We start from the raw sequence: 14,472 nt of genomic DNA on the forward strand, positions 1-14,472 counted from the left end.
GTCATCATGCAGGAAGGCCTGGCCCTCCATGCGTCCTTCTGTGAAAAATCTCCAATGCACAGATCCATCCTGGGACAGCACTATCAGGTTATAACAAAGACTGAGGGATCCTGGCAAGGGGGAAACTGCAACTGAAACTGCCTCCTGGAAGTAACTGCTTGTCAAATATTTCTCAGTAAAGCTCTGCTGTCCTGAGCTGCTTGAAGTCTTGAGGATGCAGAAAATGCACATGTACAAGGGACAGGAAGGAGGCTTTCCAGTACAGGAAGATAGGCAAGGGGACTGAAGGAGAGGGAAGAAGGAATGGCGGTGGGGGACTGGGGTGGAGATGGGTAAACATGCAGGACAGGAGCCAGGAGAGGGAGGCACAGGCTCCTGTAGGTGGTGTGGGTAGGAGGTCAAGAGCAGAGTTAGCCTGCAGGGAACAAGCGAGGGTAAGAAGGCCAAGGTGAAGGAGAGGTCTTGTCAGCAGAGAGGGAAGGGCATTGGGGAAGGGGTCAGCATTTTTCACAGAGCTAGAGCAAATGATCTTAAAATTTGTATAGAACCACAAAAGACCCCAAAGAGCCAAAGCAACTCTGAAAAAAAAAGGAGGATTCCAGATTTCAAGTTACATTACAAAGCTGTAGTCATTAAGACAGTATGGTACTGGCACAAAAGCAGACACATAGAACAAATGTAACAGAATAGAAACATTCAGAAATGGAACCACAACTATATGGTCAACTAATTTTTGACAAGGCAGGAATGAATACCCAATGGAAAAATGACAATCTCTTTAACAAATGGTGTTGGGAACACTGGACAGCAACATGCAGAAGAATGAAACTGGACCACTTTCCTACACCATACACAAAAATAAACCCAAAATGAATGAAAGACCTAAATGTGAGACAGGAAACCATCATAATCCACAACAACTTAAAAAAAATTTTTTTGAATATTTATTTATTATTGAAAGACAGAGAGAGTCAGAGCATGAGCAGGGGAGGGTCAGAGGGAGAGGGAGACACAGAATCTGAAGCAGGCTCCAGGCTCTGAGTTGCCAGCACAGAGCCCGATGCGGGACTGGAACTCACAAACCACGAGATCATGACCTGAGCCGAAGTCGGACGCTTAACCGACTGAGCCACCCAGGTGACCCCACAACAACTTCTTACTAGACACATTGCTGGAGGCAAGCGAGACAAAAGCAAACATGAACTACTGGGAGTTCATCAAGATAAAAACCTTTTGCACAGCAAAGGAAACAACCAACCAAAGTAAAAGACAATCTAGAGAATGGGAGAAGATATTTGCAAACAACATATCTGGTAAAGGATTAGTTTCGAAAATCGATAAAGAAGTTAGCAAATGTCACAACCAAAAATGCAAATAACCCAGTTAAGAAATGGGCAGAAGACATGAATAGACGCTTTTCTAAAAGAGACATCCAGATGGCTAACAGACATGTGAAAATATGCTAACATCATGAGAAAGAATGAAATCCTGCCATCTGCAGCAACGTGGATGGAATGGAAGGTATTATGCTAAGTGAAATAAGTCAGTCAGAGAAAGACAGGTTATCATATGTTTTCACTGTTATGTGGAACTTGAGAAACTTAACAGAAGACCATGGGGGGAGGGAAGGGGAAAATATAGTCAAAACAGAGAGGGAAGGAGGCTAACCAGAAGAGACTCTTAAATACAGAGAACAAACTGAGGGTTGCTGGAGGGCCGGGGAGAGGGGAAAATGGGTGATGGACATTGAGGAGGGCACTTGTTGGGATGAGCAGTGGATGTTGTATGTAAGTGATGAATCACGGGAATCTACCACCCAAACAAACCAAGAACACACTGTATACACTGTATGTGAGCCAAGTCGACAATAAATTATATTAAAAACAAACAAACAAACAAACAAATAAATAAACAAACATTAAAAATAAAGAAAATATGCTAACAAAGAAATATGAAGTGTCAGTGTATGTATAAGGATCATCTGAAGTGTTACAGATCTGGGTTACTTAATCCTAGGAAGAGACAAAGGCTGGAGAAGACATTTTGAACAATCACTTCATCACCCGACAGTGCTACTCCACTTACTTGTGAGTACAACTGGAGTAGACAAAAGCTGGATCCCATAACAACTATCAAGGGGAAAAGTTGAAAGATGCCATTTTTTAGTCGCTCCTGCCTCCAATCTGACCCGAGTGCCTACAATGTATCATATCAAGTTGTAGTGTCAAATCACTGCTCCAAATGTTGCAATTTGTCATTCTTTTTCCATTCCTGGCCCCCAGTTTCCACGCCCAGAACTTGTATCCTCTTCCCACGTAAAAGGTTTCTACATTTAAAAATCTTGATGGAGGGCAGACACCAAAGAGAGGAGAACCCACTTTGCCAAACAGTCTTGCATTGGACATGGCATGAAACTTCACAGTCACGTGACCACCTGCCAGACTCTGCCTCGGGACATGTGACAGATGGGCTGGGACCACACTACATGGCATTTGGCGCAGGTGTCTGAGTGACATTGGTGTCATGCAGTTGCAAGCGGCAGCAGCAATAACAGTCCTAGCCTCAGGATCCAGTGTCCTACATGAGGGGACTCTGGTGTGAACAGTGGCATCTATACTCAGCAGCAGGGCCCTGGTTATATGTGAGCCTCCACTTAGGGTCCATTGTGGATTCTGTTCCTGTTTGTGTAGACTCAAGCCTGTTCTGTGACTTTCCTTGAAATAGAAGAAGGCCCCACATTGTCTCTCTTCCCAAGTCTCTGTAAATGTACATATGTATCACAAAGAGTCAGAAGTCAATGCAGGGAATAGCTTCAGAGAGCATGATTTCAGACTTTTTTTCCAGTTTTACTGAGCTATAACTGACATACACCATTGTGTCAGTTTAAGGCTACAGTTTCTTGACTTGATACATTTCTATGCTGCAAAATGATTACAATATGTTGTAATTAGCATTAGCTAAGACCTGCATTGTGTCACATAGTTACCATTTCCTTTTGTGTGGGGAAAACATTTAAGATCTACACTCTTGTTATCGCAGAGATTTTATGTTGAGCTGATAACCACTTCCTCAAGCTGCGACCTGGCTGTGCCCCATGGGAGAGAAAATATGTATCTCCCAGCAGGTCTTGCATTTTTCTCCCTAGAAAAACAAAATAAAACAAAACCGAAAAACCGAAAAAAAACACCCAAAAACAAAACAAAAAACATTTCAATGTGTATGTAAGACCCCTTGCCACAATGAGGGCTCTCATCAATGACCTCACTGTATCTCTATTTGGTGGAACGCCTGGATTGCTTGTGGGTTTGTTACAAAATGCCCAGGCCTCTCCCCATCTACCACGTTAGAGTGTTGGGCGTGGACCCAGGAATCACTTAGTTAATAAAACCCAGAGGAAAGGCTGATGCACAGCCACGTGGGAATCCTGCTTTATGTACTTGCTTCTCAGTGTGTGATCTGAAGACCAGAAGCAGCACCAACCTTGTTATAAACCCAGAATCTCATGCTCTACTCCAGATTGTCTAGCTCTTCCTAAGTCTGGGAAATTCCTGTGCACACTGAAGGCTGGGTCTCCCTGGAGTGTGTGCCTTCTAGGTGCAGAAGCAGAATGGTGCAGTGTGCTCTAGGTTTGCTCTGATCCGCTTGCTTAGTGCTGACAAGTCCAGGGTTTGGTCCTGATCCTCTCTCTTCTATGGCCATCATCCCCTTGGTGATCTCATCTATGCTGAAGGCTCTAAACATCATTTATATGGTGTCACCTTCCATATCTATTTCTCCGACCTAGATATTTCTCCTACTCTGTGGTCTGTATACAACAGCCAACCTCACTTGTATTTCTAACAATCTCAGTTTCCACCCTCCTAAATTGGGTGCCTGTGATGCTGCTTCCCCAAATGTCCTACTTCCAGAGTCTTCTCTTTTCAACGGAAGTCACTCCACATTTCTACTTGTAGTCTGAAGGATTGGATGCCATCCTTGATTCCTTCTTTTCACAACCCAAAAATTAATACATTAGGAAATGCTGTAAAGTCCATCTTTAAATGTATCCAGGACATAAACACACACACACACACACACACACACACACACACACACACAATCCAGAGCACAGTCACTTCCTATTATTTTTTCTCCTCAAACCCCAACATAAATCCAACATCCCCCCTACTGGTGCTTGACCTTCACCTCTCGATTCTGCACAGCAGCAAACAGATGCTTCTAAAGAGAAGTAGTCCCAGGCAGACCACCTGTTCTAAACCATCTAGTGACTCCACATGTCACTCAGAGAAAACTCAAAACCCTTCTAATCCTAAGGTCTAGACATCAGACGGCATTTCACATGCTCTCTGCTCCAGCCACAGTGGCCTCTCACCCTTCCTTGAACACAGGACACGCTCTTGCCCTAGTGCATGTACCTTGAGGTTCCCCTGCCTGGAAAGAATTCCTTGAGACATGCTCTTCGACAACTCCTTGTGTCCCGCACATCTCTCAGAGGTCAGCTTCCCAGTGAGGCTCACACTTACCACCATAGTAAAGTAGCCACCTTCAGTGTCCCCACACAGGTAACTCTCTGGGTCACCTTCCTCAAAGCACCTACCAATTTCCAATTTAAACACTTCCCTCATTTACCACATTTATACAATATACGGTTGACTCTGAATTACACTGCTTTGAAATGTGCACATCCACCAATATGTGGACTTTTTTTTACAATAAGTACTGTCAACGAAGTTTCTCTTATGTTTTCTATTTTCTCCAGCTTAATTTACTGTAAGAACACAGGTACATATACATGTAATGTACAAAATATGTGTTAAATGACTGTTCATGTTTTCAGTAAGACTTCTTATCAACAGTAGGGTATTATTAGTAGTAGTTAAGTTTCAGGAGAGTCGAAAGCTACACTTGGAGTTCTGACTGCACAATGGGGTCATTGCCCTCAGTCCCCACACTGTTCCAGGGTCGAGTGGAGTCTGTCCCTCACCCCTAGGACATATTCTCCACAAGAGCAGCAAGTTTGCCTCTTCTTACTTACTGAGGTGTCCTAGATGAAAAAAATAGCAGGTCCTGCATGTGGCACACGACATTGTCAGTGGAACGAGTGGTCAGTGGAGAGGGTCTCTCTCTTCTGGATGAGTCTCAGACACAGCTGGTCCGTGGCAGCTCCCACACAAAGTGCCCGCACCTCATCATCAGTGCAGCCTCTACTTTCCCCCAGAGCTGCTCCCCACTCCCTCTCTCTGCTCAGCTCCCTCCTCCCACAGCGTTTCCCCTGCACAGCACAGCACAGCACAGCACAGCACACAGTTACAGTCCTGTCTTCAGAATCACTGTACTTAGGCTCTATGGGGCCCTTTCTCCAACCAAATAGAAATCTACATTAGACCCTGCTTTATAAATCCATGAACTTGGATGGGAACAAGCACCAGCATCATTAGAACTAAGGGCAGAGAGAGGGGGCAGAGAGGCAGGGAAGGTAGAAACTAACTGAAGTTTCATAAGATTGAGAAAATCTTAAATTCCTCTTCTGTCTACCTCCAGATCTAAAGAATAATCCAGAAGACAGCTCTAGAGGGAGGGGAGGAGATGGATGACTGAAAATTCATCTCTCCAAACCCCAGAGACTCCTGCGTACAGGGCCCACCTACGCCTGCAGAACAACAGCCCAAAGGACTCCTGGTGCTATAACCACCGGGGTCACCCGGGTAGAATGAGACAGGAACTCGGACACCAAGAGCAAGAACAGGCCTGATGCTGCATAGAAACAAGGGGGGAAAAACACCCAAAGATGGGGCTGAGGTCACGACCCAGGATGGAGCCTGGGCTGACTCAGTCACAGGAAGCTCTTGCTCCACAAGGTCCTGATGACAGATGACGTCCACATCCCTGTGGTCATGGCCCTGGTGAGACAAGGTTCCACAGAAGGGACAAGGACAAGGAGCAGAGACATGACCCAGCTGAGGAGGGAGCTCGACACACTAATTATGCACTGAGCACCGACTGGACCCAGGCCCCGTCCACGCTCGGCTCCTCCAGCCCTCTCCTGTCCCCACCTGCAACAGACACGGCACAGGAAACATGCGGGTTCTGGAAGGTTCTCAGGGCTTTCATTTCTTTTCTACTTCAACTTTACAAATCCTCTCTTTTATTACCTCGTCATGCCCACATGCCAAGAATTACAAAACACAATTCATATCTGGATTCTCATTTTCAGTGGGAAGTAAGGCAACAATACTCTGACCAACATGAAATGAAGACAGGGATGGAGACGGTCCAGCCCTACCTCTGCTGGAATAAGAAAGCAGATCAGAAAGGGAACAGGAATCAGTATGGGGAGGAGTCATGTTGGGCGGGGGGGGGGGGGCAGTCTCCCGTGTCCTCACAATATGCTAATGGGAACGCAGACACATTCTGACACCATCCTCAGAAAGTCAGGGGATATCGATGTCACTAAGTGGGGGTGTGAACAGATCCTGCATCGCTCAGTGCACCACAGGCAGCGGGTCTCACACTGTGAAAAAAAATCATCATGAACACATTTAGGTCAGTCACATAAGTGCCACACACTCAACAGCCCCCCGCATATAAAAGTGTCCCTAGTGCCCCCACTCCTCCCCACTTCACCCCCCAGAGTCTTACCTTTAGGAGCCATTAGAGTTGAATCAGAGCCCTGGGTACTATAATCGCCTGGGGCAGAACAAACAAACGTGATCAGAGCCACAGGAGTTGAGACTAAAGGAGGAGCTATGGTGGGGGGTGAGCTCCCCATGGGGTCCTGTCTACACTGTCCCAGGGTTTCAGGGCTCACCTCCTCCATACTTAAGTGCAATAAGTATGCTTGCACTCTGTCTCTCTCTTTCTCTCAAAAATGAATAAATGTTAAAAAATCAAAACAAAGTCATTTCTTTTAATATCCCAAATCCCAACAGAAAAGATGGTCAGTACTGAGAAACTGTCAAGCTTCTGGGAGGGTCACAGGTTAAATGGGTTGAGTTACATGGGTGATGGGTTCTTAAGGAGGGCACTTGTTGTGATGAGCACTGGGTGTTGTATGTAAGCGATGAATCACTCAATTCTACTCTTGAAACTAATATTAAACTGTATGTTAACCAACTGGAATTTAAATAAAAACTTGATATAAGCAAAGAAATGGTAAAAAGCAGTGATTGCTCAGTAACCAGCACAGGGAGGTGTTTGGTGTTTTGTGGGTCGTACAGCGCCTTGTTTTTGTCTCTAATTAGATAAAGTAATGTCATGGTTTCCGAGTGTCCTTGTGTGCTGTTTATGTTCCGTGAGATGACTGGCTCATGTCCCACAGGAATAATATGGCCCAGTGGTGGCATCAGTCAGCTTCTGACCACACTGAGGCCCAGCTGTCAGTGTCAGAACAGTTCCCGATGTGGGGGCTGCTGTTTCTTCTGTCTTCAATTGCATATTTTAAAACACCTACAACCTATCAATAATAATTATAGAATCGGTGTTTTGGGGAGCCTGGGTGGCTCAGCCGGTTAAGGGTCAGACTCCTGATCTCATGGTTTGTGAGATGGAGCCCCGTGTCAGGCTCTGTGCTGACAGTGTGGATTCTCTCTCCCTCTCTCTCTGCGCCTCCACCATTCATGCTCACTCTCTCCTTCTCTCTCAAAGTGAATAAACAAACTTAAAAAATATACTTAAGAAAAAATTTATCCAATTGAGGGAAATTTTTCAAAGAATGGCAAAACTACCACAATATCCATGACCTATTAAGAAAATTGGTATTTTTTTTTTAATTTTTCAACGTTTATTTATTTTTGGGACAGAGAGAGACAGAGCATGAATGGGGGAGGGGCAGAGAGAGAGGGAGACACAGAATCGGAAACAGGCTCCAGGCTCTGAGCCATCAGCCCAGAGCCTGACGCGGGGCTCGAACTCACGGACCGCGAGATCGTGACCTGGCTGAAGTCGGACGCTTAACCGACTGCGCCACCCAGGCGCCCCTGAAAATTGGTATTTTTACAGTTTATTCTTTCTAATTAATTTCTTTGAAAAAAATTTAAATTTGAATATATTCGACGCAAGATTACATTAGTTTCAGGTGTACAACACAGTGACTCACTTTGTGTCTATACCATGCCCAGCTCACCACAGTGTAGATACCGTCTGTCACCACATAATGATGTTACACTGTCACTGACGATATTCCCTGTGCTGTACCTTTTATTCCTATGACCTTTTCCTTCCAGAGGTGGAGCCTGTGTTCCCACTCCCCTCATCCGGGTGCTCATCCTCCCAACCCCCTTCCCTCTGGCAATCATCAGTTTATTCTCTGTATTTATAGGTCAGAGTCTGCTGTTTGCTTCTTTATTCATTTGTTTTGTTTTGTAAATTCCACATATGAATGAGATCATACGGTCCTTGTCTTTCTCAGTCTTAGCAGACACACTGCCTTGTTTGTCCATCCATGTTGTCACAAGTGGCAAGATCTCATCCTTTTTGTGGCTGCATAATAGTCTGTCGTGTGTATTTGTATATGTGTGTATATACCACACATCTTCCTTATCCATATGTCTATGGGTGGACACAGGTTGTATCAGTGTAACTTTTACAAGAACCTCACACACTGAACATCATCTGGGATGAGGGCGCCCCCTGGTGTCTGGGTCCCTGTCCAGGTGCTGGAGCTGAATGAGACCCTAGGGAGGGCCGGGTTGAGGAGGAGAAAGGCAGCTAAGTCTTCTCTCCTTAGTCCTGTGGCTGCACGGGGCGTGGAAGGTAAGGGGACCCCCCCTCCCCCACCCCACTGTTCTGCTCTCAGGTGGATTCTGACTGAGAAGCCTGAGTGGGGTCTGGACTGTAAGTCAGGTAGACATGTCTGAGCAGAAGCCTGGGCGTCAGTGGGGAGAGGAAGAAGCTTCCGACCAGCCATGGACTCCACAGGGGTCAGCCTCAGGGGTGAGGCGTGATTGCAGGAGAGGAGAGCTCAGGAGCCGGTGCCATTGCTGAGGTGTCTGTGTCCCTGTGCACCTCATCCTCTAACCCCTTGATGGTGATACAGGGAAAACCGAAAAGTAGAAACACACTTTTTGGGCACCTTATTTATAAAATTCAAAACTCAGTTAAACAAAAATCATTTCTGATTTGGAAATAGCATCTCAATGTCTATATGGTAGTCTACAGTGTAGATGTGCACACTGGGTTATAGGACTAAGATGACAACTTTCCTAAAACTCCTGCCAGAAAATATAAAAGGGGTCCTTGTGGCGGAGGCACAAGCTGGTCCCCAGAACTCTCTCTCCAAAGGCATATGACCCAGCTGACACCTGGTGTGAGTGCATCCTGTGCCACAAATGTTAAGAGTGAACACACACGCTTCATTTAACACCCATCCTCCCCCGGGGATTGCACAAATACATTTGTGGGTATTTTCCTCTACTGGGCAGGGATCACAGCAGGAAAGGTTGTCTGAGAATTGGCTGCCTAATATCACTGGGGATGATAGGGCCCTGAAGAGATACATACCAGTAGTGGGAGTGCCATGACAGGCATATTGCATGAAGAGCCTCCAATAAGTAGCTCCTGGTTACTCAGCTTTCCCTCAGCTATTCAATCAAACACTAATGTAGGTGCTGCTGGGCAGGGACCTTGAAGATACAAGCAAGGTCTCGTATCAGTTGACCTTAAGTAAGAGAGATTACTTTAGGTTGGACGGCCCTAATCAGGTGAGTTTTTAAAAGGACTTGGTTCTTCCTGAGCAAAAGGATTCGAGGTGTGAGAGGGATTCAATGTGAATGGGTTTCTATTGTTGGCGCTGAAAATGGAGAGGCACAATGGCCAACAATGCTTGTGGGCACTAGGGACCATTCCAGCTGGCAAGGAAATGGGGACTTCAGCCTTATAAGTGTAAGAAACAGAATTCTGCCTCCAGCTCTGTATGAACTTGAAGGAGCAATCCACCGAAAGATGACAACACAGCTTTGTGAAATCATCAACAGAGAAGCCATCTACATCATGTCTAGATTTCTGACTAAAAAACTGTAGGGAAATGAATGTGTGTTGGGGCACCTGGGTGGCTCAGTCAGTTAAGCGTCTGACTCTTGATTTCAGCTCAGGTCATAACCTCAACAGCTTGTGAGTTTGAGCCCCTCTACAGGCTCTGCATTCATAATGCAGAGCCTGCTTGGGATTTTCTCTCCCTTTCTCTCTGCCCCTCCCACACTCTCAAAATAAATACACTTTTAAAAAATTCATGAGTGTCCTTTAGAGCCACTAAGTTGTGGCTCTGCAGTAATAGAAAATGAATATACAAGCTCACTATGCAGCAGATCAGCTCATTGCACTTTTTCCGCTGAAATGAATGTGAACTAGCATGCACACTAGTTGCATGAAACCAAACCTTTCCTGACTTTTCGGTGTATTCCATTTAGTGGTTTTTATGTGATGCAATGAAGTTCTAATACAGTCATATTTCATTCATGCATTCAACAACAATTAATTTAGAGCCTACTAGGCTTTCTATCCTGGGGATACAGGTGTCACCAAATAAGCTCAAAGCCCCTGTGCTCATGAGCCTTACATTCTAGAGGCTTCCCTAGAGTGAGACGGAGCCACTGGAGCATTTTCAGTGAACACATGATGTGACCTGACTCACATTAGCAGGATTGCTGACCCTGTGGGGAGAAGAGTCCCAGGTGGCAGGTGATGCGGGGCACCAGGGCCACAATCCAGCAGGGAGAGGGTGGTGGAGACTAAGGGGAGGAGAGGGCCTGAGGCATGAGAGAGACGGAGGGATGGGCTGCAGACACAAGGTGAGAAAAAAGAGAAGTAAGGAATTCTAAGCAGTGGAATTCTCAGATTTAAATATGTTGTTCCACAGAGTTTTAATAAGTATCTACAGGGCATAGCAAGATATTCTTTGCATCTACTATTTACTATGCTCTGGGGCTGCCTGCAAACCCATTGCCTCCTTATGATAATCAGGGTAAAGAAAATAATACCAAGTGCCCCAATAATATGCACATAACTTAGGTATTAGTTCAAACACAGGAAATGCATGGATGCTGGTGAAGGTCGTTTGCACCGAACACTTGCAACTTGGAGGCGATTAAGGCTTGTCCACTCTTCCAGCGGAAATATACATAACAATTGTGCATCCATGGACTGAGGAAATGTCCAGGGCTCACACAGAGAATCTTGGGGCTATGGAATGAAAGTCATGTTAAAACACAGGAGTCACTGATATATTGTTTGGGAAAACATAGGAGCCTTGTGAGTCTGACTGCTGTGCTGGATGGTCACATTTCTGTCGGCAGGAGCCAAACTCACTTTTACAGATTAGATTCCTGATGTTCCGGGGTTACCAACATTGTGCGACCAGTAGAGTTAATCAACAAGAAGGAAATTGGCCTCAGTGGGAATCTCTGGCCGGTGCATCAGGCACAGCTTCTCCAGGTGTAAAGACAAAACCCCTGTCCCTCCCTCTCTGTTACCAGGGCTAGCTCGCTCTCTGTTATTGAGTGCCTTGGAGGTGAGTTTCCTTCTAGAAGAGTCCAGAGGGAGAGAGTTGAGGGGTGGGAGGTAAAAGTCCAGTTCAGTGAATATTCTGCGAAGGACTATGGAGCAAAAGGGGGCTGAGCCCAGCCTGTGGGTCTCTCCCTGGTTTCCTCAGACAGCTCCTGGGTCAGGACTCAGGAAGACAGGATGACAACGTCACCTGACCACCGTGCAGGAGGAGAGGGGTCAGGGCAAAGTCTCAGAACCCCGGGGAGGGCCTGGCTCTCCGTGTCCCCTCACAAGGGCGGTGTCTGACTCAGGGAAGCCCAGGGTTGGGAGTCCTAGTCTCCCCTGGTTTTACTTGCTCTCACAGCCTGGGTAACGTCCTCCTGTCTGGATACTGATGACGCGACATCTCTTCGCACTTCCATTGGGTTTCGGGTTTCTGAAGAAGCCAATCAGCGGCACCGTGGTTCTGGGTTATAAAGTCCTTACAACACCACCAAGGACTCCTCTATGCCTCAGACCCGCAGTGTCTGGGTCATGCATGGGTCTTCGCACCCTCTCCCGGCTGCTGTCCTGGCCCTGGCCGTGACCCAGACCTGGGCGGGTGAGTGAGGAGTTGGGAGGAGCGTGCCTCTGCGGGTCAAGAGCAAACGGACAGCCCAGGGGGACACGGGATCCCAGGAAGATGGGCTTGACTACGCCCCCACTTGGGGAAAGTATCTGTCCGCTCTCCCCGCCCCAGACCTGCACCTGCCCCAGGCCCCGCCCCTTGTCCTTCCCCGACTCCGCCCTGCTCTCCCTGACTAGGGTACACCTCCCCCTGCTCTCTAGGTCCCTTCCACCTGGGACCTGGACCCTGGGCGGGAGGAAGGTCTGACGGGGTCCGTAGCCTCAGGCTTCCACTCTCTGAGGTCTTTCCTCCCGGCCCTGTCCAGGCCCGACCGCTGGGAGCCCAGATCCGTCGTACCCCTGCCCCACACTGCCCTGTCTTCTCCCTCATGTGCTCTCCTGTTCCCGCAGAGGGGGCACAGGCCTCTCTGTCCCTGTCTGTGCCTCGTGTCCCACGGAGCTGCAGCTCTTACTCCCTCGTTGAAGGTAAAACATTAGATGCAGGTATGTTTTCTTCTGTGCTTGCCTTGTGGGGTTGACGGATTAATTAAAAAAGAAGACTCCTTAAGTTTGAGAGAGTAAATCAATAGAAGCCCTGAGAACCGTCCAGAGTCAGCATGTTTGCCTTACTTCCTCTGGGGCTTGGGGACAGGAGAGGCTGTGAGGAGCCAGCATGGTTGGGATTGTGCCCAGTAGGTGCTCAGTGCATCCTGGGCTTTAATATGGTCACTCCTCAGCTGCATCATCAGTGCTGCTCCCTTGTCCTTGTCCCTTCAGTGGAACCCTGTCCCATCAGGCTCTGAATCATAGGGACTCTGATCTCTCCTGTGTCCAGGACCTTGTGCAGCAAGGCCTTCCTGTGACCAGGACAGCTTAGGTTCAAGCCTGGGTCAGGACTCAGCCCCTAAGTTTTGCTTGTTTCAGTTTGTTTCTATGTTTCTATGGAGACTTAGGCTTGTCCTTATTCTTGTAGGATGATGGTCCCATTTTTCTCCTGTGTCCCCCAGTCTGGGGCAGCCTCAGGGGTCCCTGGGCCTTTCGTTGTCCCCACAGGCCCAGTGAGCCCCAGCACACAGGAGTCTCTGTGGATTTGCAGGATGAATTTTCAGACTCATCCATCCCTTCTCCTCTTTCTAGCGCTGTTCTGGATCATTCTTTCCATCTTTTCCCCATCTTTTTAAAAAAGCAGATTCTGTATCTTGACACAGCCCCAAAGGCAAGGGAATTAAAAGCAAAAATGAACTATTGGGACCTCATGAAGATAAAAAGCTTCTGCACTGCAAAGGAAACAATCAACCAAACTAAAAGGCAACCAATGGAATGGGAAAAGATATTTGCAAATGACATATCGGACGAAAGGCTAGTATCCAAAATCTATAAAGAGCTCACCAAACTCCACACCCGAAAAACAAATAATCTGGTGAAGAAATGGGCAAAAAACATGAATAGACACTTCTCTAAAAAAGACATCCAGATGGCCAACAGGCACATGAAAAGATACTCAACGTCGCTCCTCATCAGGGAAATACAATCAAAACCACACTCAGATATCACCTCACGCCAGTCAGAGTGGCCAAAATGAACAAATCAGAAGACTATCGATGCTGGAGAGGATGTGGAGAAACAGGACTCCTCTTGCACTGTTGGTGGGAATGCAAATTAGTGCAGCCACTCTGGAAAACAGTTTGGAGGTTCCTCAAAAAATTAAAAATAGACCTACCCTATGACCCAGCAATAGCACTGCTAGGAATTTACCCAAGGGATACAGGAGTGCTGATGCATAGGGGCACTTGTACCCTAATGTTTATAGCAGCACTTTCAACAATAGCCAAATTATGGAAAGAGCCTAAATGTCCATCAACTGATGAATAGATAAAGAAATTGTGGTTTATATACACAATGGAGTACTATGTGGCAATGAGAAAGAATGAAATATGGCCTTTTGTAGCAACGTGGATGGAACTGGAGAGTGTTATGCTAAGTGAAGTAAGTCATACAGAGAAAGATACCATATGTTTTCACTCTTATGTGGATTCTGAGAAACTTAACAGAAGACCATGGGGGAGGGGAAGGAAAAAAAAAAGGCTAGAGAGGGAGGGAGCCAAAGCATAAGAAACTCTTAAAAACTGAGAACAAACTGAGGGTTGATGGGGGGTGGGAGAGAGGGGAGGGTGGGTGAGGAGTTTCGAGGAGGGCACCTGTTGGGATGAGCACTGGGTGTTATATGGAAACCAATTTGACAATAAATTTCATATAAAAAAAAAAAAGCAGATTCTGAAAAAAAGCAGCTTCTGGAATGAGAGACAAGATCTGATAGTTTCTCATCCTTATTAAATTTCAGTTAGTTTTTGTCTTCTCTGCTCACCTGCTGACCCCCTGCCCTTAGCT

General features: G+C 46.6%; 1 protein-coding gene and 1 long non-coding RNA gene across 2 annotated transcripts in view; one reads left to right on the plus strand and one right to left on the minus strand.

Moving 5' to 3' along the window:
- Nucleotides 1–6,449: 6,449 nt before the first annotated feature.
- LOC124528157 (class I histocompatibility antigen, Gogo-B*0103 alpha chain-like) overlaps nt 6,450–14,472 on the minus strand; it is a 215,970-nt gene continuing 207,947 nt past the window's right edge. The window contains exon 8 of the mRNA XM_047101567.1: nt 6,450–6,511. Within this exon, the coding sequence (XP_046957523.1) occupies nt 6,507–6,511 (5 nt within the window). The 3' untranslated portion in view covers nt 6,450–6,506. The remainder of the gene's footprint in view (nt 6,512–14,472) is intronic.
- LOC124528167 (uncharacterized) lies at nt 11,999–13,259 on the plus strand. Its single transcript, XR_006966109.1, has 3 exons — nt 11,999–12,079; nt 12,496–12,588; nt 13,222–13,259. It is a non-coding gene; the product is annotated as an uncharacterized LOC124528167 (long non-coding RNA).

Source organism: Lynx rufus, unplaced genomic scaffold (genome assembly GCF_022079265.1).
Source record: "Lynx rufus isolate CCGP_SWC_20201006 ecotype Redwood Valley unplaced genomic scaffold, mLynRuf1.p SCAF_6, whole genome shotgun sequence".
Lineage (NCBI taxonomy): Eukaryota > Metazoa > Chordata > Mammalia > Carnivora > Felidae > Lynx > Lynx rufus.